The sequence below is a fragment of the Oncorhynchus nerka genome, unplaced genomic scaffold (assembly GCF_034236695.1).
Source record: "Oncorhynchus nerka isolate Pitt River unplaced genomic scaffold, Oner_Uvic_2.0 unplaced_scaffold_36___fragment_4___debris, whole genome shotgun sequence".
Taxonomy (NCBI): Eukaryota; Metazoa; Chordata; class Actinopteri; order Salmoniformes; family Salmonidae; genus Oncorhynchus; species Oncorhynchus nerka.
The window spans coordinates 189822-215805 of NW_027040319.1; the positions used below are offsets into that span (position 1 = coordinate 189822).

The following is a 25984-nucleotide window of genomic DNA, read 5'->3' on the forward strand; positions in this document are numbered from 1 at the left end:
ATATAGTGAGCCTGGAACGCGACCACGGATTCTTTACAGCATGCGCCATTAGATGAGAGCGGGGAACAAGACGCAGCAACAGTATTTTCGTACTCGGGTACATTTTTCTCAGCACATCAAGGTTATTTAAATTATCTGTTTACACAGTTTCTACTGCTTTTGGGGTATCAAAACCCACATTTGAAGTTACATGTAGCTATTGTTTGTTTGCTATTAGCAACGCGGAAGGAAAACAACTAGAGGCCTACTAGCTAACGTTAGCTATCCTGTTAGCTAGTTTGTGGCAACAAGACACCCTCGGGAGTCCGTCTTGTTTGAGAAGAAACAACACATTTTTCAGGTACATTTAATACCTGAACATTGTCTTTCTTAATGCGTTGTATAGTAATTGCTAGCCAGCTAGTTTTCTTGCATAACATTATAGTTGCTTAGCTAGCTTGCTACTGCGTGTGTGGCCATAGCTAGCTAGGTAACGTTCGATAGCTAGCGTTAGTTGTGGCTCGCTACCTCCGGAGTTCATCTATGTGCTAACTAACGTGGTCAAGTGAACATGTTACCTAACCAATCATCTCATATGGACAAGCCGGTACGGTAGACACACAGACCGCTCATATTTAGCGGGGGGAACTGAAACTTACCTGTTAACTAGCTAACATTCCGTTAACAAGCATGTGTTGGCTAGTTAGCAGGTTGTGGTACAATTAATTCAAAAAAACTCTTGCATCAACGGGGTGGATATACACGGTTCTCGTATGACGTGTTGTAGCTAACGTTAATGATGTGTTCACATTGTGTCTTATCTTCCCCTTTAGTGCGCCATCATCATGGCTGATGACTTTGATATAGAAGCAATGCTTGAGGCTCCGTATAGAAAGGTGGGTTTTGGCCTAAGGTATTGTTTGTGGTTTGTAATGCACTGTATTGTAAATACTGTGTCCATATCGCAACAAAACCATTCCTTTTAACTCCAGGGGCGTTTTCCAAATACCCCACGATGAACGCTGGAATAAAATATTTTAGTATTTTGCTATTTCAAAAAATATTTTTGTCAGTGTCAAATGTCAGACAGGCCCAGGCAATACGTTTGTGATTTTAATGCACCTTATTGTAAGTACTGTGGTGGCCTATGTCACCACTTTGCCCCAGACCCTATATTTCTAGTAGCTTATTCTGTGTTTCTGATGTGATGCTGCAGTTCCTTTTGAGACTATGAATAAACGCCCATCTATCTCTTTTTGTAGACTTGCCTAACGATATCTCACCTCTACTTCCATGAATTCCAGTGTGATCTGTCAAAAAATGAAGGTAGTAATTGCCCAATGTATTGCTGTACTGTGGTCCCCTTGGTAACATAATTGTGGTCATCGAATGGCCAGTCTACAAGGCGAATGCAGTGGATGGAAAATAACATTTAATTTAGGAACTGGGTTCTTGATCAGGCCCAATTGGCATTCTCCTATATTTTATCAACTGGGCTAACACTTTGTGCATGGGCTATGCGAAACTCATTGCTATGCCTTTCAGTTGGGTGAATCTTATGCTCATGTGGGTGGTAACCCAAGAATTTGACAACTGTCAAACCATTCTTGTCACATGTCTGAGGAGTTTGTCACAAAGTAGAATCCAGGGCGGTATGTGAGGTGTTCAGAATAGATTCCCTATTTTAGCCTAAATTACAGACAATTGTAATATTACTTCAACTCTTCTGACTGTTTCACCTCACATATGGCCATTACGCTGCTTTGTGACAGATTGCAGAACGTTAGTCCGGTTGATTAGGAAAAACACAAATGCTGACGGGGCCTGGTTGAGAAGACAGTTCCTTTAATTTAAAAGACATACCATGGGAGACGGTATTCAATTATTTGTATGCATGTTGTGGTTGTTCCACATGGTTGACTTTGTCTGCCTCTGTAATGATGAAGGTTTGGTAAGCTGACACATTATTGAAATACATGATTGTATGTCCTTTACCTTCAGTAAATGAGGTGTGTGGTTAAGTAGAGGAAGCAGGTCTGTTCACTCTTTCATTCTAGTGAGAGAGAATGTGTGGATTTTGTTATTATGCTGCTTTCACCAAGTTATTTTACATAACGCTATTTTGTGTTAAACAGGTTTTCTCCATGGTTGACCAGAATGTAATTATTTTTGCATGCTCATTCACAAATGTTTATTTCCCCATAAGTCCATTATATTTGTCACTGTTTTATGTAAAGGCTAAATTTGATAGAACTAAGTACAAACTGTAGGAAACATGGAACTCTTCTATGCTGCTGGCTACAGCACCAACTAAGGAATTTTGTGTACCTCATCTTATAATTTAATCATGACTTTCCTTGGTAGTCAATATTGCTAAGCAGTGTGAATCCCTGTTTGCTTCAGGGCGAGCTCTTACAGTCCACGAAATTAAACTGGGTGGAGATCACTAGAATGGCATCCCCCCCACTGGAAATCGATCTGTCTCGCTGCTAGCATGGGCACATTGGTCTTACATGCTGACTAACCCGGACACACGCATGTGATTTTGTACCTCCACAGCAGACACGATCAGGACACGCAGGTTGAAATATCAAAACAAACTGAACCAATTATAATTCATTTGGGAACAAGTCAAAAAGCATTGAACATCTATGGCAATTTAGCTAGCTTGCTGTTGCTAGCTAATTTGTCCTGGGATATAAACATTGGGTTGTTTTACCTGAAATGCACAAGGTCCTCTACGCAGACAATTAATCCACAGATAAAATGGTAAACCAAATTCCTTTCTCGTAATCTCTCCTTCCTCTGGCTTTTTATTTTATCTTTCGGCTTAATATGGTGTTTGCAACCAGCTTTACGGTGCATTATTACAACCGGCTGGCGTGTGGACGTTAGTTCATCTTTCAATCACCCATGTGGGTATATGCTCCTAAACACCAATGAGGACGTGGGTATATGCTCTTAAAAACCAATGAGGAGATGGGAGAAGCTGGACTTGCAGCGTGTTGAGCATCACAAATAGAACATGTTTCTATTTTAGCACCTGGCCACAATGATTGAATAACATGTATGTGTACATTTATTTTGCCATGCTCGTGCACGCAACCTGAGCGGTGTGGTCAGCATGTTAGGGAAAGAATAGCCTTGGTAATGATCCTGATGGGGCTGCTGAAGACAAATGCACCTGAGATGTAGGTTATGTATTAGTACTCATAGTACTCATAGATTTTTATGCTAAATGAGTAATCAACATTTATGATTGGGGGCTGGTAGACACTCACTAAAATAACTTAACTGTAGATTTGTCCCTATGTTAACTTTTGTATGAATACTATTTTTAAACTATATTTTCTCTTGTTCCCACACATCTTGATCCTGACAACTTGAAATGTTGCCTCTTCGTCCTTATGCTGTTCTTCTGTTGGTCCTGCTTAGGATGAGATCAAGTCTAGTAGTCCCAATGGCCATGAGGAGCGCAGCAAGAAGTAAGTGAAACATGCATGCAAACTCACCCAAATGTATTTATTCTGTATTTATTATTGTTTATTGGTCTCCTTAACTGCCTTACGTTGAGTAATTCTCTTTCTGCAGGAAAAAGAAGAGCAGGAGCCGAAGCAAAGACCGGAAGAGAAGCAAGAGCCGTGATCGCAAGAAGAGCCATGACCACAAGAGGAGCCGCAGCCGCGAGCGAAAGCGGAGCCGCAGCAAGGAGAGGCGCCGGAGCCGCACTCGGAGCAGGGAGCGCAGCGGCCGCTACAGGGACCACAAGACTACCTTGTATGTATGCCTCATCTGGTGTCAGCATCTCCCTTGAGTCTGCATCACTCCAGTCTGTATAGGAAAATGTGAGCGTCTCTTTCGCATTCAACTCCAGTTCAAATGGACAATTAAGGCATTGCTTTTTATCAGTAGTTGAGAAAAGATGAGGAACGTTTAGGCTTTCAGGTTAAAGGGTTTTGTTCAAGTGAAGAGATTGATTAGGCTAAGTGTTTAGAAAGTCAAGTGCCATCACATGGACCCCAAAACCACTGTTTATTTTGGACCCCGGGAAGAGTAGTTTCTGCAAAAGCTAATGGGAATCCAAATAAACAAATAACAACCCTCCCACTCCTGCCTGCAGTGTCTTGACTGGCACAATTTAATTCCTGGAGTGCCTTATCCCCCTTATGAGATCAGTAGTAGTGGCCTTAGGTACTGAGATAAACCTTGTTTTCAATCGCAGCTCTGGGCCGAAATTTAACGGTGGTTCCAGAGGGAAGATTGGCCCTCCACCTGTCATCAAGCTAAGGTTTCTATTACACTATTTTCTGCTGTTTGTGTGGGTAGTTTTGTGCTGTGTGACCCTGCAATGAATCAACTCATATAGATTCTAATGGAGCCCTTTCTTTCAGCCGAAGGCGTTCCAGAAGCCGAAGCCCTTTCAAGAAAGAGAAGAGTCCTGTGAGGTAAGTGTTTAAACAACCTTACTGTTGCACTATACTCGCTTTGTCTATGGGACTTACTCTTGCCTATTTCCTCTGTAACGTGACAGTGTGCATTAACATGAAAGTATGATTGTGTGGACAGTGTTGGGGGTGTGTGCCTGCGGACAGCAGGTTTGCATTCCAGGGGGACAGCTCTGATGTGACTCTGTGGTCAGCCAGCCCAATCGCGTCATTTATGTTCAGTTGGTAACAAACGAATAACAATCAAACTCCAAAAGGGTGTCAAACAAAAGACACAATATCAAAAGCCCCGTGGGTCGGGAGATCACTTGTTCAGCTGATTAGCTTGTTAATCTCCCTTGCCTGTGCATCCCACAGAGCTTCTTTTCCTGTCCTCGGCAGCCATTTCCCCCTAGGTGTAGGATGTGTATCATGCTAGTGTGTGATCTGTGGCCCTTACCACTCTTACCTACCTACTTTAGAGAAGACGCATCGCTCAATCAGGTTGACATTCCAGTTTTAAAGCTTGTGTACCCTTGCTCGACAAAGTAGGCTTACCATTTTGAATATACTTTGCAGACAGCGTTATGTAACATATGGTATCTTAACACATGTCGCCAGACTGCGATTCAAAAGGGGAGGGGACATTTGACCCATAGTGGACTTGCCGGAAACTTGCAGAGTAGCTGGCACATGATTTTTGTTCTGGATTGCCGAGATTACCATTTTGATGGCAAAATATAGTAAAATACAAGTGTTTTTCTCAAAGATTGAGGCCACTGTGAAAGACTAAAAAAGGGTTTACCTCATAAGAGTAATTCAATGCTTTGTTTCTACAGGCAGCCAATTGACAACCTGACTCCAGAGGAAAGGGATGCTCGCACTGTGTTTTGCATGCAGCTGGCAGCCAGAATCCGTCCACGAGACCTGGAAGAGTTCTTCTCTGCAGTGGGAAAAGTGAGTATCTCTGCTTATCTCATTGTCATTCCTGCTGAAAAAAGTTTGGTGCGTGCGCCAGGTGTGGCGCGTGCAATATTTCATTTTATTTTGAGAAGATGGGTGCTGCACCTGTTGCAAATTCTTATTTTTGACTTATCACAGCCACCAAGACCGATGGGATTTAGCAATGTCTTTTCCTCTTATGCCTAAACCATCCATTTGAAAACCGATTATTTTTGTTCATTTTCAAGGTGAGAGATGTGCGCATGATCTCTGACAGAAATTCGAGGAGGTCGAAGGGAATAGCTTACATTGAGTTTGTGGAGGCCAACTCTGTGCCGCTTGCTATAGGATTGTCTGGTCAGCGACTTCTGGGGGTGCCAATCATTGTTCAGGCCTCGCAGGTAATGGTCAGTAATCATCTCACATGCATTTTACATTTTCTATTTATTTTAACTAGAGCTGTCAAACTGAATTCATGAAATGTAGTTAACTTTTGAAGTTCTTGCCTTAAAATGTTTATTTAATTGCGCCAATTTTTTTCATTGTTTTTTTTTCCCGATCACCCCCTTTTGAGAGCAACATGCTCTCGGCAGCTGCAGTAGAGCTGTCAGTCTTTCTTGTGGTAGGGTGTCCATTCAAAAACGCATCTTTTGACCAATGGGTAAAATAATGTTAATTGTGTAGATACTCCTTTAAGAAAACCAATGGTCCCAACAGTATGTCTCTATCATAATCCGTTCAAAAGTTATTGGAGTTCTTACCCTTGTAGGTAGGATGGTCAGAATTAGGGTTACTGAATTAACCTCTTACTCCTACCCGACACGCAGGCGTCCCATCTAGACATCTGGAAATGCAAATGCACTACTCTAAATGCTAATAGCACTCGTTAAAACTCAAACGTTCATTAAAATACACATGCAGGGTACTGAATTAAAGCTACACTCGTTGTGAATCCAGGCAACAAGTCAGATTTTTAAAATGCTTTTCGGCGAAAGCATGAGAAGCTATTATCTGATAGCATGTAACACCCCAAAAGACCCGCAGGGGACGTAAACAAAATAATTAGCATAGTCGGCGCTACACAACGCACAAATAAAATATAAAACATTCATTACCTTTGACCATCTTTGTTGGCACTCCTAGATGTCCCATAAACATCACTATTGGGTATTTTTTTCGATTAAATCGGTCCATATATAGCCTAGATATCGATCTATGAAGACTGTGTGATCAAGGAAATAATTAGCGTTTTATAAAAACATAACGTCATTTTTTTAAATAAAAAAAGTTGACGATAAACTTTCACAAAACACTTCTAAATACTTTTGTAATGCAACTTTAGGTATTAGTAAACGTTAATAATCGATCAAATTGATCACGAGGCGATGTATATTCTATAGCTGTACGTCTGGAAATAATGTCCGGGTAAATCTCAACCAAAATATCCGGTCGGAGACCGGAAGAAATGCGCTGCCTCGTGTCCGTTTGACCAAGAAACAAATCGTAGGCAAATGACAAGACTGTTGACATCGTGTGGAAGCTGTAGGTATTGCAACCTCGGCCCCATTTAATGTGGTTCACATTCAACAATGGGTTCTAGTGGCGCATGGATATATTTTCGCATTTTCAGTGATCAGATTTTCCTGCGCTTTTCGATGAAACGCACGTTCTGTTATAGTCACAGCCATGATTTAACCAGTTTTATAAACGTCTGAGTGTTTTCTATCCACACATACTAATCATATGCATATACTATATTCCTGGCATGAGTAGCAGGGCGCTGAAATGTTGCGCGATTTTTAACAGAATGTTCGAAAAAGTAGGGGGTAGGAGTAACATGTTAATGGAGGCCAGAGACGAAATGTGGTAAAAATCTGATTAAATTTTTTTTTTAATAATCGCGTCTTCAAGGCTGGATTCTGTGCAAGAATGAAGTTTGCAGTGTTTTCCACAAGCACGTGGAGTAGCCAGCCAGCGTTCTATGGGTGATTCCATCCGGAATACACTGTGAAATTGAATACTTTGAGTTTACCTTCCAGATTGAGAGATTGTTGTGCTGTTTACAATTTAAATGATAGAACACTGAATTCATACATTCTACTTTGGGTGGATATTGCCTATATATATGATCAGGACAATTTAATTAAGAACATTACCTTTTTTTAACCTTAAACTTGTCTCTTAAAGCATTTTACTGCCAGATATGAATTGTTAGTTTGTTCTTCAAATTATGTATTTTATTACAACAGAAATTAAGTTTAAAGAAAGCCCAAATATCTCAAAATGGATGGTTAAATATAAAATCAAACACATTTTGTGATTGAGCACTTTTTTTTCACATTGAAAAATGTCTCTAAAAATAAACAGAACAGGTGGTCAATTAAGTTCTGGGTCCATACATGTTAAGAGAAGAAATGGAACAACATCAGGTAAATTTGAAAGAAGTAAGCGTTTGCAACTATGTGAATTGCAGTATGTCATTTATAAAAATGAAAAAATAATTTTCATAAAAAAAATGTACCCCCATCTCCCAATTTCGTGGTATCCACAAGGCAAAGGTCAAGATCTGTGCGTCCTCCGAGAAACAACCCAGCCAAGCCTGACTTGACACAATGCCCGCTTAACCCGGAAGCCAGCCGCACCAATGTGTCGGAGGAAACACTACATCTGGCGACTGTCAGCGTGCATTGCGCCCGGCCCGGCACAGGACATCCCTGCCGGGTAAACCCTCCCCTAACCCAGTCGACACTGGGTCAATTGTGCGCCGCCCCATGGGTCTCCCCAGGCTGCGACAGAGCCTGTACTCGAACCAGGATCTCTAGTGGCATCACTAGCACTTCGCAGCAGTGTCTTAGACCACAGTGCCTCTCGGGAGGCCCTAGATTTCTTCTTGTAATCTTGTGAGAGTGCTGATTTCCACAGGCACATATGCCACTGGGTGAGATAAATTATCATTATTTTGGGGCAGAATTTAGGTTTTTATGTGGTGTTGGTCAGTCATTTTAGCTAAAAATGCCACCCCTGCCCAATTGGGGGTCTGACCCTGAATCGACTCCTAAGATTCCGTATTTTTGGAACGAAGGAGACTGATTTAGTTGCCATACTTACGAGAACAAACACTTGCATCTTTCATAGCGAGCTAGCGAGGGACGGAGAGAGGGGCACAGTATAGGCAGGTCGGCCACCAGACTGCCGGAGTGAGAACACTTCACTCATCCTATTAGAAATCAAAAGCTCTATCTTGCAATGGAATGCTGTATTTAGCCATTTCTTGTCTTGCAACTTCAGCAAAGCAGGCCCTTCGTTAATGAATAGGCTAGGATATTCTACACGCAACCGACTGAACACATTAGCGATGAGAAAGAGCAGACAAACCAGCTGCACTGATTTTAATTTTGTGGGGGAAAACCCACCAAATATAATTTTTCCTTTCGGGATTTTTCTTATCGTCAGGATCCCAATTTTGTTTAAGTGCTCACATCCATAATATAGAGGTGATATCAATTTTGAGACATGATGTAGTGTTTTCATATTTTAGTATACACTTAGATACTAATTAGAAATGCTGGTTATTCCTCGAAGATTTCTCACAATAACAAGCGTACCTCTGAAATGTCAATGGACACAAGCCTTTTATTTTCACCGCCTTCTACATTTAATTTAGCTCGTGTTATGCTAAATGACTTTTTGGATATAATGTTAATGTTTGAGAAAGGCCCCTCGAATGTTTCAGAACATGAATAATCATATTTGTCTCGGTAAAATGTATTTTCTAACATAAGTGAAATTTCATAACTAAAGTGAGTTTTCACCAACTCTGGGCAGAGTGGGTGGACACCCTACTTGTGGTGCTAAAACCATCCACTATGCGTGCACCTCAGCCACAAATTTGAAGGAAAACGTACAGAAAGTTCAACCATAAACACTTTCCCTGGCATTTCTTTAGATAACAGCAGAAACTTGATTTGCACCGAAGTAGCTAACATTCGCTAGCGATCCAAATGAGAATGTTTAGAATGCCTTGGCTGAATGCCTCTAGATTCAACACTAATTTCCGACAATGATTTTAATCAAAACAGAATCTAATTCTATTCCATTTAGTTAGTTTTTGTTGTAGTTCTCAGGTCAAAATATTTTGAAATGATCCCAATTCTAATGCATTAGCAGCTTGTGGTTAGTTTATCTTGAACATGGATACGAAGTAGCCTAGGCTAGATCTAACTGATATTTTACTTTTATATCAGACCTGGCTTAGATGTCTTAGAATAGGTTATACAACCCAATGGAATGTTTTAAATTGCAACATTTTTGATTAGGGTCAAATTGGAAAAATGTAAATTATCCATAGTTAACTATAGAAATCCATGTGCTTAACTTTACCTAATTATTTAAAACATTCGACAGCCTTTATTTTAACAGCCTAAGGCGATTTGCACCATTTCCCTACGGTCACTTTGTGTGTGTTCTTTCTAGGCTGAAAAAAACAGGGCTGCTGCCATGGCCAACAACCTGCAGAAGGGCAACGCTGGCCCGATGAGGCTCTACGTCGGATCCTTACACTTTAACATCACAGAGGAGATGCTGAGAGGAATTTTTGAGCCTTTTGGAAGGGTGAGAGCTGTTGTACAATGTACCCATAGGTGGCACATTTGTTTCAAGTTTGGGGAAGCTGGTTCTCCACACACTAATAAATCACCTTTTATAATAAATCATTCCAATGCGTCTATCACATTTGCAGACTAACATAAGGTTAAAATCATAGTTTAATGAGTAGATTCAAACATGCCAACCTGCATGCATTTTGCGTACCATGCATGCAGTTTCAGGTCAAGGCACGCTGATATAAAAAAAGACCCTAAAATACGCACAAATGGGCTTTTAGTTGGCACATTGTGGTTTTTGACTCAACCGTCTGAAGATGGTGCTGAGCCAATCAGTAGCGCTCTGCGTCGAACTGTAGTCATAGTATTACTTTCCTCGCTCAAGCTTGGATGGCAGCTCTCCACTTTGTCCGTTGATAACACTGTGACGAAAAATGTAGAACAAACTGTTTAAGTGTTAGTCAAGCACACAACCACTTTTGTAGTTAGCGCCTTAGCTACTAAGGCGTCGTTACGGACAAGGTAGTTAGCGACAGCGTTTAGTCAACTAAGCGAGAACACTTTCTTGCCCGCACATGCTTTGATTGCCACCGGTAGTAGGTGCAAGCGCATTGAAGAGCAAGGAAATGTGCTGTATTGAGGTTGTTACTTACAATTTGGAATATGAAACTGAACTAAGACTATATGAGCTTGTTTCAGAGAGCCACCCCTGACCTAATAATCGGGTCTGGGTCTGATTACTAGGCTACCATTCATGTTTTGTTGTCACTGGTGTTCTGACTATTATCATATAATTTGAAGCCTACTGTTGACATACAGCTAAATCAAGAGGAGAGATAAAGAACTGATTCGTTAACAGACAAAGATTAGTAGGCCTAAAATAACTTTGAAGGACGCTATTAGCGGAACAGCTCCCGCGGCCACATCTGTTTCCATCCATGGATTCCAAATAGCCTACGGTAATTTAAAACCTCTTAAAGCTAGGGGGCAGAATGTTCACTTTTGGATAAATAGCGTGCCCAATTTCAACTTCCTGCTACTCATGCCAAGAATATAAGATATGCATATTATTAATATATTTGGATAGAAAACACTCACGTTTCTAAAACTGTTTGAATCATGTCTGTGAGTATAACACAACTTATGTAAGCAGGCAAAACCCCGAAGACTAACTGTTCAGATTTTTTTTTCTTTTTTTCCCCATCTCTTCCCTATATTGTCTTTGCCATTGGAAATTTAATAGGAACCTACTTTCAGTTCCTGCCGCTTCCACACGATATCGCCAGTGTTTGGAATATGCTTGAGCTTATTCCTTTCTTATCGGGAAGTAGGCCAACTCGGAACAGGGGACACTTTTGTGAGTTGCACAAGACGTGAAGAGCAGAGCTTTTTCTTTTCGTTCATGAATTGAATACAGATTGCCCTGTCTACAATTTGATCCATTATTAACGTTTAAAAATACCTAACGTTGTATTACAAAAGTAGTTTGGAATATTTTGGCAAAGTTTATTAGGCAACTTTTGAAATATCTTGTAGTGACGTTGCGTTTCTAAGCTGTTTTTTTATGGATCAAACGCGCTTTATAAATGGGCATTTTCGATATACACTGCTCAAAAAAATAAAGGGAACACTTAAACAACACAATGTAACTCCAAGTCAATCACACTTCTGTGAAATAACTGTCCACTTAGGAAGCAACACTGATTGACAATAAATTTCACATGCTGTTGTGCAAATGGAATAGACAACAGGTGGAAATTATAGGCAATTAGCAAGACACCCAATAAAGGAGTGGTTCTGCAGGTGGGGACCACAGACCACTTCTCAGCTCCTATGCTTCCTGGCTGATGTTTTGGTCACTTTTGAATGCTGGCGGTGCTTTCACTCCAGTGGTAGCATGAGACGGAGTCCACAACCCACACAAGTGGCTCAGGTAGTGCAGCTCATCCAGGATGGTATATCAATGCGAGCTGTGGCAAGAAAGTTTGCTGTGTCTGTGTCAGCGTAGTGTCCAGAGCATGGAGGCGCTACCAGGAGACAGGCCAGTACATCAGGAGACGTGGAGGAGGCCGTAGGATGGCAACAACCCAGCAGCAGGACCGCTACCTCCGCCTTTGTGCAAGGAGGAGCACTGCCAGAGCCCTGCAAAATGACCTCCAGCAGGCCACAAATGTGCATGTCTGCTCAAATGGTCAGAAACACTCTGAGGGCCCGACGTCCACAGGTGGGGGTTGTGCTTTTACAGCCCAACACCGTGCAGGACGTTTGGCATTTGCCAGAGAACACCAAGATTGGCAAATTCCCCACTGGCGCCCTGTGCTCTTCACAGATGAAGCAGGTTCACACTGAGCACATGTGACAGAGTCTGGAGACGCCGTGGAGAACGTTCTGCTGCCTGCAACATCCTCCAGCATGACCGGTTTGGCGGTGGGTCAGTCATGGTGTTGGGTGGCATTTCTTTGGGGGGCCGCACAGCCCTCCATGTGCTCGCCAGAGGTAGCCTGACTGCCATTAGGTACCGAGATGAGATCCTCAGACCCCTTGTTAGACCATATGCTGGTGCGGTTGGCCCTGGGTTCCTCCTAATGCAAGACCATGCTAGACCTCATGTGGCTGGAGTGTGTCAGCAGTTCCTGCAAGAGGAAGGCATTGATGCTATGGACTGGCCCGCCCCTTCACCAGACCTGAATCCAATTGAGCACATCTGCGACATCATGTCTCGTTGCACCACAGACTGTCCAGGAGTAGGCGGATGCTTTAGTCCAGGTCTGGGAGGAGATCCCTCAGGAGACCATCCGCCACCTCATCAGGAGCATTCCCAGGTGTTGTAGGGAGGTCATACAGGCGCGTGGAGGCCACACACACACTACTGAGCCTCATTTTGACTTGTTTTAAGGACATTACATCAAAGTTGGATCAGCCTATAGTGTGGTTTTCCACTTTAATTTTGAGTGTGACTCCAAATCCAGACCTCCATGGGTTGATAAATTTGATTTCCATTGATAATTTTTGTGATTTTGTTGTCAGCACATTCAACTATGTAAACAAAGTATTTAATAAGAATATTTCATTAATTCAGATCTAGGATGTTATTTTAGTGTTCCCTTTATTTTTTTGAGCAGTGTATATGGATGGAATGAACCTCTAGCGTCGAGCAATCCCGTATCCGGGAGCGTAATTATAGCCTCAAGCTCATTACCATAACGCAACGTTAACTATTCATGAAAATCTCAAATTAAATTAAAGAAACATATTCACTCACAAGCTTAGCCTTTTGTTAACAACACTGTCAGCTCAGATTTTCAAAATATGCTTTTCAACCAAAGCTACACAAGCACTTCCTGTATAGCCTAACATAGCATTAAGCCTAGCATTCAGCAGGCAACATTTTCACAAAAACAAGAAAAGCATTCAAATAAAATCATTTACCTTTGAAGAACTTCGGATGTTTTCAATGAGGAGACTCTCAGTTAGATAGCAAAAGTTCAGTTTTTCCGAAAAGATTACTTGTGTAGGAGAAATCGCTCCGTTCATCACGTTTGGCTAAGAAAAAAAATCTGAAAATGCAGTCTACAACGCCGAACTTTTTACCAAATTAACTCCATAATATCGACAGAAACATGGCAAACGTTGTTTAGAATCAATCCTCAAGGTGTTTTTCACATATCTATGCGATAAATCATTCGTGGCAGCTGTGTTTCTCCTCGAAGCAAACGGTTTATTAATACATTTTCAAGTTCATAACTGTGCACTCTACTCAAACAATAGCATGGTATTTTTTCACTAATGCCTACTGTAAATTGGACAGTACAGTTAGCAAAAAATTCTTGTTAATCTTTCTGCTGAAATCAGATGTCTATGTCCTGGCATATTTTCTTGTTCCTTACAACCTCATGCTAATCACATTAGTGCACGTTAGCTAAACTGTCCCGCGGGGACACCGATCCTGTAGAGGCTGGACTACTACATTGCATCTGGTAATTGAATTATTCAGTATTTTCTCCCCAAACATAGTTGAGAAGCCAATGTACAATTTTGCTTGACTTTCCACATAAAAACACCTGTTAATTGGAATGATAAACCGTAAATGTAACCTACAAAATGTGAAGTGTCATTGAGACTACCTCAATTTAATTTTTGATCAAACACGACTGTTTTCATTCGTTTGATATAATTTCAGACGGATTCATGAAATGGCAGTTAAGGGTTTAAAAAGAAAAGTTAAATGTTAAACCTGAGGGGAAAGTTCACGGACCCTTTCCTGACCTCCCCTCTAACCTAACCTTAGGCCTACATCAGCACCATCTTGTCAGAAAATCCTAGGGAGAGCCCTGATTGTACATTTAACTTCTCTGGGATAGGTGGGATGGTCGCGTCCCACCTGGCCAACATCCAGTGACAATGCAGAGCGCCAAATTCAAATAAATTACTATAAAAATTTAACTTTGAAATCACACATGCCATACACCAAATTAAAGCTACACTTGACCTCAAAAATAAATAATTCTGAATGGTTAGTCCTCTGGGTTTTGCCTGCTACATAAGTTCTGTTATACTCAGACGTGATTCAAACAATTTTAGAAACTTCAGTGTTTTCTATCCAAATCTACTAATAATATGCATGTCTTAGCTTCTGGGCCTGAAAAGCAGGTAGTTTACTTTGTACACACTTTTCATCCGGATGTGAAAATACTGCCCCCTATCCCAAAGAAGTTTTAAACATATTTCTAGTTAGCTACTGAAGAGCAGCCAAGGACCCATAAGTCTATAGCCGACCATTCCTACTGGCCAACATGACATCAATAGGCAAAAAAAATGCATTTTCCTATGATTTGAGCAGTGTGGGTATCGCATATGTGTGCCGTCATGGGGTCCAGGGCTAAAGTGGTACTGATAAAAATACTTTAAGGTTGACCGGTGTGTATATTTGTTAACAGTAGGCCAAGTCATTGTTGTAAGTTAATATAACTCACTCACTGTTTGCAAAAATAACAGTTCTGACAGAGAGCAGATGAGCAGGCCTAGAGCTGAGCATAAGCGTTTATTAGGGTATGCATTTTTTCAATTTTATTTAACTAGGCGTGAAAAAATATGGCCCTTTATAAAACCATTTCATGTCATTATGTCATTTCATATGACTGGAGACATTAGCAGCATCTTTTTAATATCAAAATGACAGGCCACTCGTACGCCAAAAAACAGAGGTCAATAAAAACAACCTTGTCTTGAATGCAACCAAAAGCCTAAGCCTATGAAAAGAGTGGATACAGATTGTAGGGCTACAGTATATGAATGCTATGCAGATTTTAATCTGTTATCCATTTCTTTCCACCAGATTGAGAGTATTCAGCTCATGATGGACAGTGAGACTGGAAGATCTAAAGGATATGGCTTCATCACTGTAAGTATAACACTAAATCCAGTCAATCTAATCTTTTCCTCTATGAACTTAAATCCCCTCGTTTACATGCACACCGGGGTTTCCGTTAGTTGGTAATATCCGGTTTTTGGACGATAAAATATATGTAAAGCAGATTAATCAAGTTGACTATTGTCCCCAAAAAAGAAAAAATCCCATTGCGAAGTAATGTATTTTTGCATATTCATTGATATGAAATGTCAGTGATGTAACGTGAGAGCTGCTGATAGAGTTCAAACTGCTGTTTGTTGCTGGTGGAGTGAAACGTGCTTTAATAAGCCCAATCATTGGGCAACAATTCTGAAGGCAATCGAGTGTTAAAAATTTTAGCTTTTTTTTTTTTTTTTTTTTTTTTCTCGGCTGGCAATTGAAGTGCGCTTCTCTTTCACTAGTCAAGTGATTAGGCAGCTAAGCAGGCTTCAGCACATCACATTACTTTTAAATGAGCTGGAGGCAGTATGCATTTTTAACATATATTTAATTGTTTGAAACCTAAATGTTTTAAGACACGACTCGTATGTAGTATCTTGCTTCAAAGTAGCCTAGCCAAAATCCAACCAAACGTCTAGGCAATTATTTTTTAAAGATTTCCATATACCATTAAGTCTTTCTCCTGTTCTATTGGTTTTCAAATCAACTTTCTTTTGTTGTCCAGTAGCCAAAGGCACAATCCTATTCATATTAGCAACCCATGCAAGTTGTTGCTTATATTCATCTGTCACGTGAAACCTTTCACAGTGGTGTTTCCCTGCTAATTGCATTATGGAACAAACAACCGCATGTAGCCTAATGCCGTGTGCATTGCTGCGCATATAATGTGAAGAAATCATTTATCAACATGTGACCCCTCTTTTTTTTTCAGGCAGCTTTGACTAACTAGGCTAGAACTGATAGAACCCAGGTCTCAGGTGGGGTGTGTGTATTATTCATTTATTTATTACACACACGGTACCAGTCAAAAGTTTGAACACCTCCTCAGTCAAGGTTTTTTTCTTTATTTTGACTGTTTTCTACATTGTAGAATAATAGTGAAGACATCAAAACAATTACATAACACATGAATCATGTAGCAACCAAAGAAGTGTTAAACAAATCAAGATAATATATTTTCAATTCTTCAAAGTAGCCACCCTTTGCCTTGTTGACAGCTTTGCACACTTGGCATTCTCTTAAACATTTTCATGAGGTAGTCACCTAGAATGTATTTAGATTAACAGCTGTGGAATTTCTTTAATGTTTTTGAGCCAATCTGTTATGACATGGTAGGGGTGTTATACAGAAGATTTCCCTATTTGGTAAAAGACCAAGTCCATATTATGGCAAGAACAGCTCTAATAAGCAAATATAAAAGATGGTAAAATCTTAATTTAAATCAAATAAAATTGTTTGTCACGTGCTGAATACAACAAATTTCACTAAGGTAAAGTCCATGGAGAATAAGTGCACCACCTCCTAGCTGCCCACTGCTAGGAAACACTGTCACCACCGATAAATCCATGATCATTGAGAATTTCAATAAGCATTTTTCTACGGCTGGCCATGCTTTCCACCTGGCTACCCCTACCCCGGTCAACAGCCCTGCGCCCCTTCAGCAACAGGCCCAGGACTCCCCCATTTCTCTTTCACCCAAATCCAGATAGCTGATGATCTGAAAGAGCTGCAAAATCTGGACCCTCTCTTTCTAAAATTAACTGCCAAATTCTGCCTGTTCAACCTCTCTTTCCTATGGTCTGAGATCCCCAAAGATTGGAAAGCTGCTGCGGTCATCCCCCTCTTCAAAGGGGGAGACACTCTAGACCCAAATTGCTACAGACCCTGCCTTTCTACGTTCTTCGAAAGCCTCAGTTTACAAACAGATCACCGACCATTTCGAATCCCACCGTACCTTCTCTGCTATGCAATCTGGTTTTCGAGCTGGTCGTGGGTGCACCTCAGCCCCGCTTAAGGTCCTAAACGATATCATAACCGCCATCGATAAGAGACATTACTGTGCAGCTGTATTCATCGACCTGGCCAAGGCTTTCGACTCTGTCAATCACCACATTCTTATCGGCAGACTTTTATTTCACCTTTATTTAACCAAGTAGGCTAGTTGAGAACAAGTTCTCAATTACAACTGCGACCTGGCCAAGATAAAGCGACAGAGTTACACATGGAATAAACAAACATGCAAAAAAGTCTATATACAGTGTGTGCAAATGAGGTAGGATAAGGGCGGTATGCAGTATAAAGGACAGTGTGGTGAAATAATTACACACTGGAGTTTAGATGTGCAGAAGATGGGTGTGCAAGTAGAGATACTGGGGTGCAAAGGAGCTAAATAAATAACAGTATACACCAATACACATAGGCCACACGGTGGCGCTATAACGTGCACAAGTTTCTCTTGCTCTGTTTGATGAAATTTAGCACATGCTCGGGGCAGTGTCCAGCTAACCTGTAAAGTATGGTTGTTTGCCGCATGGGGGTGCTGTTGGACATAACCGTTCATGCAAGCTCATTGGCTTATTGCAGCCATATAGTTGTGGAAAATATTGCGTTTGAAGATTTGCATCCATACAAGCTATATACCAAATTTGGTGCCTAGCGGTTGTGGTTGAAGACGTTTAAAGTCGTCAACATAAAATAGTCCAAAATAGGAATATTGCATGATGTTTTAGTTGTGATATTTGGCAAGTGAGATAAGGGGTACAGAAGGTGATGTGTCAAATTTGTCCTGATGGTGGCACTGTGGGCCCACATCCTGAACCCTGGCATTGCTACTTGCAGTTATTATTATTTATTTTTTATTTAATTTTTCTTCTGGCAATTTGGGTGAAATTATAATTCACGTGTCATGAGGCCTAAGAGGGTCAAACCTGGCATGATGGTGGGCCAAGTTCCACACCATCTTGTGCCATGCCATTAGGCCACATGATGGCGTTATAACAATCTATTTCACATGCAAACTTTGAAAGGTCACGCCCCTCAACCCATTTGACCTAGTCATGAAATGTGGTCTTTGTCCTTAAAAAAATGTTTTTGCCTCTGACCCATAAGGTAATGGATTTCCTGCCATCTCGTTTTTTGTGAAAAACACAACGCTATTTCTCTGGTACCGAATGACCGATCTGTACAAAGCATAATGTGGCATCTATGAACCAAAGTTCTACCAACTAAATATTTTTACAACTAGTACCTAAAACTTGGCCGATCAATTAAGCTAAAGAGTTTTAACATGGTCATACCATGGATCATTTAGCTGTTTGATTTAGGATTTTTAGGTATATTAAAATTATAATTTGGCCTTTACTATAGCCCATAGAAACTCATTGAATGACATTCATACATTCACAAGCCACCGGGGTCTGACAATCAGGATGGAAAATTACTGAGGATAACAGCAGACGATATTGTAACTCCTATTTGCCACATCTTCAATCTAAGTCTACTAGATTGTGTGCTCTCAGGCTTAGAGGGAAGCTAAAGTCATTTCTCTACCCAAGAATAGTAAAGCCCCCTTTACTGGCTCAGATAGCCAACCAATCAGCCTGTTACCAACCCTTAGTAAACTTCTGGAAAAAATGGTTTGAACAGATACAATGCTATTTTATAGTAAACAAATTGACAACAGAATTGCAGCATGCTTATATAGGGAAGGACACTCAACAAGCACAGCACTTACACAAATGTAATTGATTGGCTGAGAGAAATTGATGATAAAATTATTTTTGGAGTAGTTTTGTTATACTTCAGTGCAGCTTTTGACATTATTGATCATAGTCTGCTGCTTGAAAAACATAAGTTATGGCTTTACACCCCCTGCTATAATGTGGATAAAGAGTTACTTGTCTAGCAGAACACAGAGGGTGTTCTTTAATGGAAGCCTCTCAAATATAATCCAATTAAAGTCAGGAATTCCCCAGTGTAGATGTTTAGGCCCTTTTTTTCAATTTTTACAAATGACATGCCACTGTCTTTGAGTAAAGCCAAAGTTTCTATGTATGCGGATGACTTAACACTATACACGTCAACTACTATACCGAAGGAAATGAGTGCAACACTCAACAAAGAGCTGCAGTTAGTTTCAGAACAACTTCTGTCTGCAAGGAATAAGTTAGCCCTAAATATTTCAAACTTAAAGCTTTGTATTTGGAACAAAACTCTCTAAACCCTAAACCTTAACCAAGTCTCTTAATAAATCATGTGGAAATTGAGCAAGTTGAGATGACTAAACTGCTTGGAGTAACACTAGATTGTAAACTGTCATGGTCGAAACATATTGATGCAGTAGTAGCTAAGATGGGGAGAAGTCTATCTAATAAAGCGATGCCCTGCCTTAACACTATCAACAAGGCAGGTCCTACAGGCCCTGTTTTTGTTGCACCTTGACTACTGTTTAGTCGTGTGGTCTGGTGCCACATAAAAGGACTTAAGAAAATTGCAATTTGCTCAGAACAGGGCAGCACGGACACCCATGCGTACCCCACAGACTGAGGTCTGAGACTGAGGTCTCTTCAGTCTCCAAGTCCTGAACAGGCTATGGGAGGCACACAGTACTACATAGAGCCATGACTACATGGAACTCTATTCCACATCAAGTAAATGACGCAAGCAGTGAAATTAGATTTTTTTTTAAATAAAAAAACACCTTATGGAACAGTGGGGACTGTGAAGCAACACACACATGGATTTAGTACTGTAGTGGTTGAGTAGGGTCCTGAGGACACACCGTGTGCTGTGTAATCTGTGATAATGTAATGTTTTAAAATTGTATAAACTGCCTTAATTTTGCTGGACCCCAGGAAGTGTAGCTGCTGCTTTGGCAGGATCCATGATAAATGCAATGCTTGGCAAAAAAAGACAGTCAAAATATAAATCAAAGGAATCAGGTTTTGAAGTCTAGGATATATAAGAATGCTAAAAAAAAAAAAAAATTTTGGACACATTTGTATTTTGTCATAAACTACCTCCCATACTTCCATTTGTTTGTATGGGTTACCTTCAGACAAATCAGAAGCAAAACGGAGAACGCCATCGTGTTCATGAGTCTACCCTTTCCATAGTGGGGTCATATTGTACTGAACAAAAACGTAAACGCAAGAATTTCAAAGATTTTACTGAGTTACAGTTTATATAAGGAATTCATAATGAATTTATTTCAATTTGATTACAGAAGTATCTTATCTTAGGGTAATGTGCCCTTATGGTTCGCACAGTGAGGCCATAGCTTCTACCCCAGCATTGCTGCTTGCAACTTTAATTATGGTTTCTGTCTGGAGCATCTACTGGTGTAAAAATCGCCATGGATGCAGGCTGTGTATTTTCAGTGGCAACTTTATTTGGACCTATTTTAGAATGTTATAATTTAAAATGTCAATGCATAATGCTTAATTCTTAGCAGTTTAGTTGGACTTTTCTCTTACACAACAATTTTCAAGGACCTCAATTTTATAATTAAGTGCTTGAGAAAGTCCTTCAATTTGTCTTGTCTATTTGTGGAAAAATCACCCTGATTAACTCTTTAGTTATGTCAGTTTACCTATTTTCTTATGGTTTGTCCTACACCTAGTGACTTGCTTTTCAAATGATATGAACAAAAAACCCTCCATTTTATTTGGAATGGCAAGCCAGACAAAATTAAAAGGCCCTATTTATAAAACTAATATTAATTCACAGGCCAGAAATGATTCAATATTAAAGCATTTAGACCTCTCACTAAAGGAATCAGTCATACAAAAGTCATACTTAAATCAGAACTGGTTCTCTAGTAAAGTGTTCAAGAATGGCTTTTTCCCCTTTATTCAGATTACACCTGCTCACTTTCCGTTGTTTGAAAAGGAAATTATCTCAAATATCGTAATTTTTTTAAATGAGCCTTAAAGTTGGTTGCAATTTCAGTTTAATCCACCTGAAAAGACAGAACAAATAATACAACAAATATTGTGATTAAACTCAAATATATTAGTTGATTTTTTTTTTTAAATGTATTTTTCTGAAGAAATGTTACCAAAAAAAATAACACAGATTCCTCAAACAAAATCTTTCACTTTTTCACTTTCACTTTAGACTGAATCTGCTTTTCCTGATTTCTTCGCCATGATATCTTCAATGAAATCGTAGAAAATACAACTTTCCGAAATACTGCTGCGCGTAACAAGCGTCACAGCAAATCCTCTAATAGTCAAGGCGAGAATGGAGTTCCTTAAGCGTGCAACCCAAAACCATTACATACTGGAGTTTACCTCAGCTCGATTTCAAGAAGATCATTGGACAGAAATAGTCAATCAATGAAGCTTCGCTAAAATTATTGGTGCGCAAGGAAGTAGGCTATAAAAATGGATTTTATCAAAGAAAACTGCACTTAATTTGATCACTGGGACCCTCAGGAAGAGAAATAAGAGCAAGATATCAGAATGTAAGTCATAATTTTACCTTCAGATGTGAATGTGTAAAAACTGTCATGGCAGAAAATGTTTCTGTTGATTACTCTTCTCAAACAAAAGCATAGCATTTGTTCTCTGAAATAGCTATTTTAAATCGGAAAACGTAGTTTGACTATCAAGATTCTAATCTTTTGAAGGATGCAAGACACTTGCATTTTCAAGAATGTTTAATGTTACGACGTTGTATTTTTAGTTGTCACTCTGAAATTTCCCCTGATGTTGATCCCTGTACAGGGATCGCAGCCATAAGAGGTTGTTTAACTGACTTGCCTAGTTAAATAAAGGTAAAAAAAAGATTGGGAGAATGTCATATGGTCAGATGAAACCAAAATATAACTTTTTGGTAACTCAACTCGTTGTGTTTGGAGGACAAAGAATGCGGAGTTGCATCCAAAGAACACCATGGGGGTGGAAACATCATGCTTTGGGGCTGTTTTTCTGCAAAGGGACCAGGACGACTGATCCGTGTAAAGGAAAGAATGAATGGGGCCATGTATCGTGAGCTTTTGAGTGAAAACGTCCATCCATCAGCAAGGGCATTGAATATGAAACGTGGCTGGGTCTTTCAGCATGACAATGATCCCAAACACACCGCCCGGGCAACGAAGGAGTGGCTTCGTAAGAAGCATTTCAAGGTCCTGGAGTGGCCTAGCCAGTCTCCAGATCTCAACCCCATAGAAAATCTTTGGAGGGAGTTGAATGTCCATGTTGCCCAGCAACAGCCCCAAAACATCACTGAGGAGAGGAGATCTGCATGGAGGAATGGGCCAAAATACCAGCATCAGTGTGTGAAAACCTTGTGAAGACTTACAGAAAACGTTTGACCTCTGTCATTGCCAACAAAGTATTGAGAAACTTTTGTTTTTGACCAAATACTTATTTTCCACCATCATTTGCAAATAAATTCATTAAAAATCCTACAATGTGATTTTCTGGATTTTTTTTCTTCTCATTTTGTCTGTCATAGTTGAAGTGTACCTATGATAAATTACAGGCCTCATCTTTTTAAGTGGGAGAACTTGCATAATTGCCCCACTGTATATATAATTATTTATGTACCCCCCCAAAATATATGGGGGGATTGACAATTACATTGATGGAAGCAACAATCTTTCTGCAATATTAAGCCGATCCACTCCTACAAAAAAAGTCTGTATAAACCCTGATTGGTGTTTATGTAAGTCATTTAAATGGCATTTGTGTCCTCTAGTTCTCGGACGCAGAGTGTGCCAAGAAGGCCCTGGAGCAGTTGAACGGGTTTGAGCTGGCTGGCCGGCCCATGAAGGTGGGCCATGTCACGGAGCGCACAGATGCCTCCACTGCCAGTTCATTCCTGGACAGCGACGAGCTGGAGAGGACGGGCATTGACCTAGGCACCACCGGGCGCCTGCAGCTCATGGCCAGACTGGCTGAAGGTAAAGCCTGAGAGCCCAGGGCCTGTATTCACAGAATCTTGAAATAATACTTAAATCATGTCTCATTCTATACTGAGTTTCACTTCAGAACCGATTTATAAAGTGTGAACAAGTACAAATGTTGAGCCCAATATCTTTCAGGCACGGGACTGCAAATTCCTCCAGCTGCACAGCAAGCCCTACAGATGAGTGGGGCCATTGCTATTGGTGCCATGGCTGCTGTATCAGGTAATAAAAGGACGATCAATTGTACAAGCCCATCTCACGGTCATGGCTCTTTTTCTCTGAGCTATTTGGAAAGGGCATGTTCCGGCATTGATTGAATCTGTTGATTTTGCCAGTGAGACACTATGACTGGTTGATATGATGCGAGGAGCTGGTCTGTGAGAATCGCTTCAGAACTTGGCTGGCTTGACACGCACATTAAACGCGAATAAAGTTCAGTTAGTTTAGTGTGATGTATTTTGACTTTTTTTTTTTTTTTTTTTTAGCTGCCATGAATCCTGCTATGAACATGAACCTGAATATGAACATGAATACAGCTATGAACTTGCCATCCCAGCCACTTGCTACACACTGTTTCCAGCTGTCTAACATGTTCAACCCTCAGTCGTAAGTATTGAACTATTAATCTAGTTGTTCAATGCAGCATCTTTGTAACCCAAGTGGGGCCAGCTGCTGAAAGTACACAAACCATACATTTCTTTGACCTTAAGATGATATTTGTTCCCAAATACTGGTCCCAATCACTAGTCCCTTGTGGGTGATGAATTCCCATCTGGTTTTACAGTGAAGATGACCCAGGCTGGGATGTTGACATTCAGCATGATGTCATTGAGGAATGCAACAAACATGGAGGAGTTGTGCACATATACGTCGATAAGAATTCCACTGAAGTAAGACTTAAGTGTAGTTGAATGGTTTCAAAATGGTTGCAGTCTTAAATAGAAATTAATGTTATTGTTTTTATTTTTAGGGCAACGTGTATGTGAAGTGTCCAACCATTCCTGCTGCCATGGCTGCAGTAAACGCATTACATGGTCGATATTTTGCAGGTAAGAGAACTGACTGACTGGTACTCGTTATACACTCACCGGACAGTTTTTTTTTTAGGTACACCCATCTAGTATTGTGTCGCATCCCCCTTTGTCTCCAGAACAGCCAGAATTTTGGGGGACATTGTACAAGGTGTCGGAAACCTTCCACATGGATGTTTGTCTATGCTAACTCAATGGCATCAGTTTCTGCAGATTGGATGGTGGTACATTCATCCTGCAAACAGTCTCATTCCAAAGAGGCTCTATTGGATTGAGGTCTGGGAACTGTGCAGGCCACTGAAGTAAACTGAACTTGTTGTCATATTCCAGGCAATTGTTTTCCCGCTCAATTGTCCAGTTTTTGTGAACATGTGCATTTTAGCTGATAGGAGGGGAACCCGGTGTGGTCTTCTGCTGCAATAGCCCAAGCAAGGATCGACGAGTTGTGTGTATCGAGATGCCTTTCTGCACACCACTGTTGTCCAATTGTGGCCCGCCTGTTAGCTCACACGGTTCTTGCCATTCTCCTTCGTCCTCTCATTGAGCTGTTTTCACCCACAGGACTGCCGTCGACAATGTCTTTTGTCGTGTGTGAAAATCCCAGGAGGCTGGTCGTTTCTGAGATACTGGGTCTGGTACGCCTGGCACCGACGATACCACGCTCAGTCTCTTAGGCCCTCGTTTTATCCATTTCTAACTTTCAAACAAAAGTAACTGGATGCTTGTCTGATTGCCACGGCAATGTGACTCACTGTAGGAGCGATCCGTTTTCGGGACCGACGTGGTGTACTTAATGAACTGGCTGGTGACTGTAAATTGTCAGTGATGCAGTCATTGTTTATGAAGATGTTTTGTCTGAACTGTAACTTTCTTCACAGGTAAAATGATCACAGCGGCATACGTCCCTCTCCCGACATATCACAACCTTTTTCCTGATTCTGTGACGGCTACCCAGCTCCTGATCCCTCCTGCTCGCCGATGATCTCACAGCGAGACACAAACTGATTTGTTGGACACTGTATAATTGATTATTTTCTCTTTTTAAAAGTTTGACATTTTATTGTCGATGGTCTGTTTTTCATTCCTGCAAGTTATGGCAGTATGTTTTTCTTTTGTTAGTAGATGAAGTAAGATTTTATTTTTTTCAGTACATTTATTTTTTGTTGAGACTTTCCTTACGTTGGTGGCGAAAAGAATCAAAGCTTTATTTGCGTAGCCACATCCAACAGTGTTGGTGGAGTTTCAGCCAGTCTAATAAAGGGATTATAGTCCCTGAAGAGTTTATTGGTGGAGTTTCAGCCAGTCTAATAAAGGGATTATAGTCCCTGAAGAGTTTCTTGGTGGAGTTTCAGCCAGTCTAATAAAGGGATTATAGTCCCTGAAGAGTTTATTGGTGGATCTGGACAATTTACCATTTTATCTTTTGTAAAATGTATTCTTGTTCATACATTGTCTTGTGTTTGATCGCTTTGATGGGCATGTTTTCCCTGAAGTGTACAACTTAAGACACCCAGACACAAGAAAAGAGGATATTGATTATTTTTGGAGAAAAAATACAATTCGAACATTGCAGTTTCAATTATACATCAGAATATTATTCAATGTTTTAAGCTCCATGAGCTCTGAAAACGTAATGACTGATTTCAGTTGTGCTCATTTAGAGACATTTGGTTTTTCAGTATCTGTTTTCTAATCAAGATTTGATTTTGTAAAGACCTTGATTAAAATGTATTTTAAAGTCA

General features: G+C 40.5%; 1 protein-coding gene across 10 annotated transcripts; it reads left to right on the forward strand.

Annotated features, from left to right (window-relative positions):
* On the forward strand, nucleotides 1-25984 carry LOC115123136 (RNA-binding protein 39-like). Of its 10 annotated transcripts, none has more exons than XM_029652462.2 (17): nucleotides 1-97; nucleotides 218-340; nucleotides 813-875; nucleotides 3415-3464; nucleotides 3571-3756; nucleotides 4202-4267; nucleotides 4371-4424; nucleotides 5243-5360; nucleotides 5594-5752; nucleotides 9819-9956; nucleotides 15282-15347; nucleotides 23001-23205; nucleotides 23347-23433; nucleotides 23697-23817; nucleotides 23996-24101; nucleotides 24182-24260; nucleotides 25121-25984. In XM_029652462.2, exons 3-17 carry the CDS (start codon nucleotides 825-827, stop codon nucleotides 25222-25224), a joined length of 1590 nt encoding a protein of 529 aa, XP_029508322.1. In that variant the 5' UTR covers nucleotides 1-97; nucleotides 218-340; nucleotides 813-824; the 3' UTR covers nucleotides 25225-25984. The 10 variants fall into 10 exon arrangements, with proteins under 10 accessions (XP_029508322.1, XP_064872552.1, XP_029508317.1 ...); XM_029652461.2 differs by having other exon boundaries at nucleotides 19-121; XM_029652463.2 differs by adding an exon at nucleotides 1242-1305 and having other exon boundaries at nucleotides 30-340.

Coding starts and splice junctions, on each gene's coding strand:
- LOC115123136 (XM_029652456.2), top strand. CDS start 53: ATGAGAGCGGGGAACAAGACGCAGCAACAGTATTTTCGTACTCGGGTA. Junction 4,268..4,370: donor CCACCTGTCATCAAGCTAAG/GTTTCTATTACA, acceptor CCTTTCTTTCAG/CCGAAGGCGTTCCAGAAGCC. Junction 4,425..5,242: donor AAAGAGAAGAGTCCTGTGAG/GTAAGTGTTTAA, acceptor TTGTTTCTACAG/GCAGCCAATTGACAACCTGA.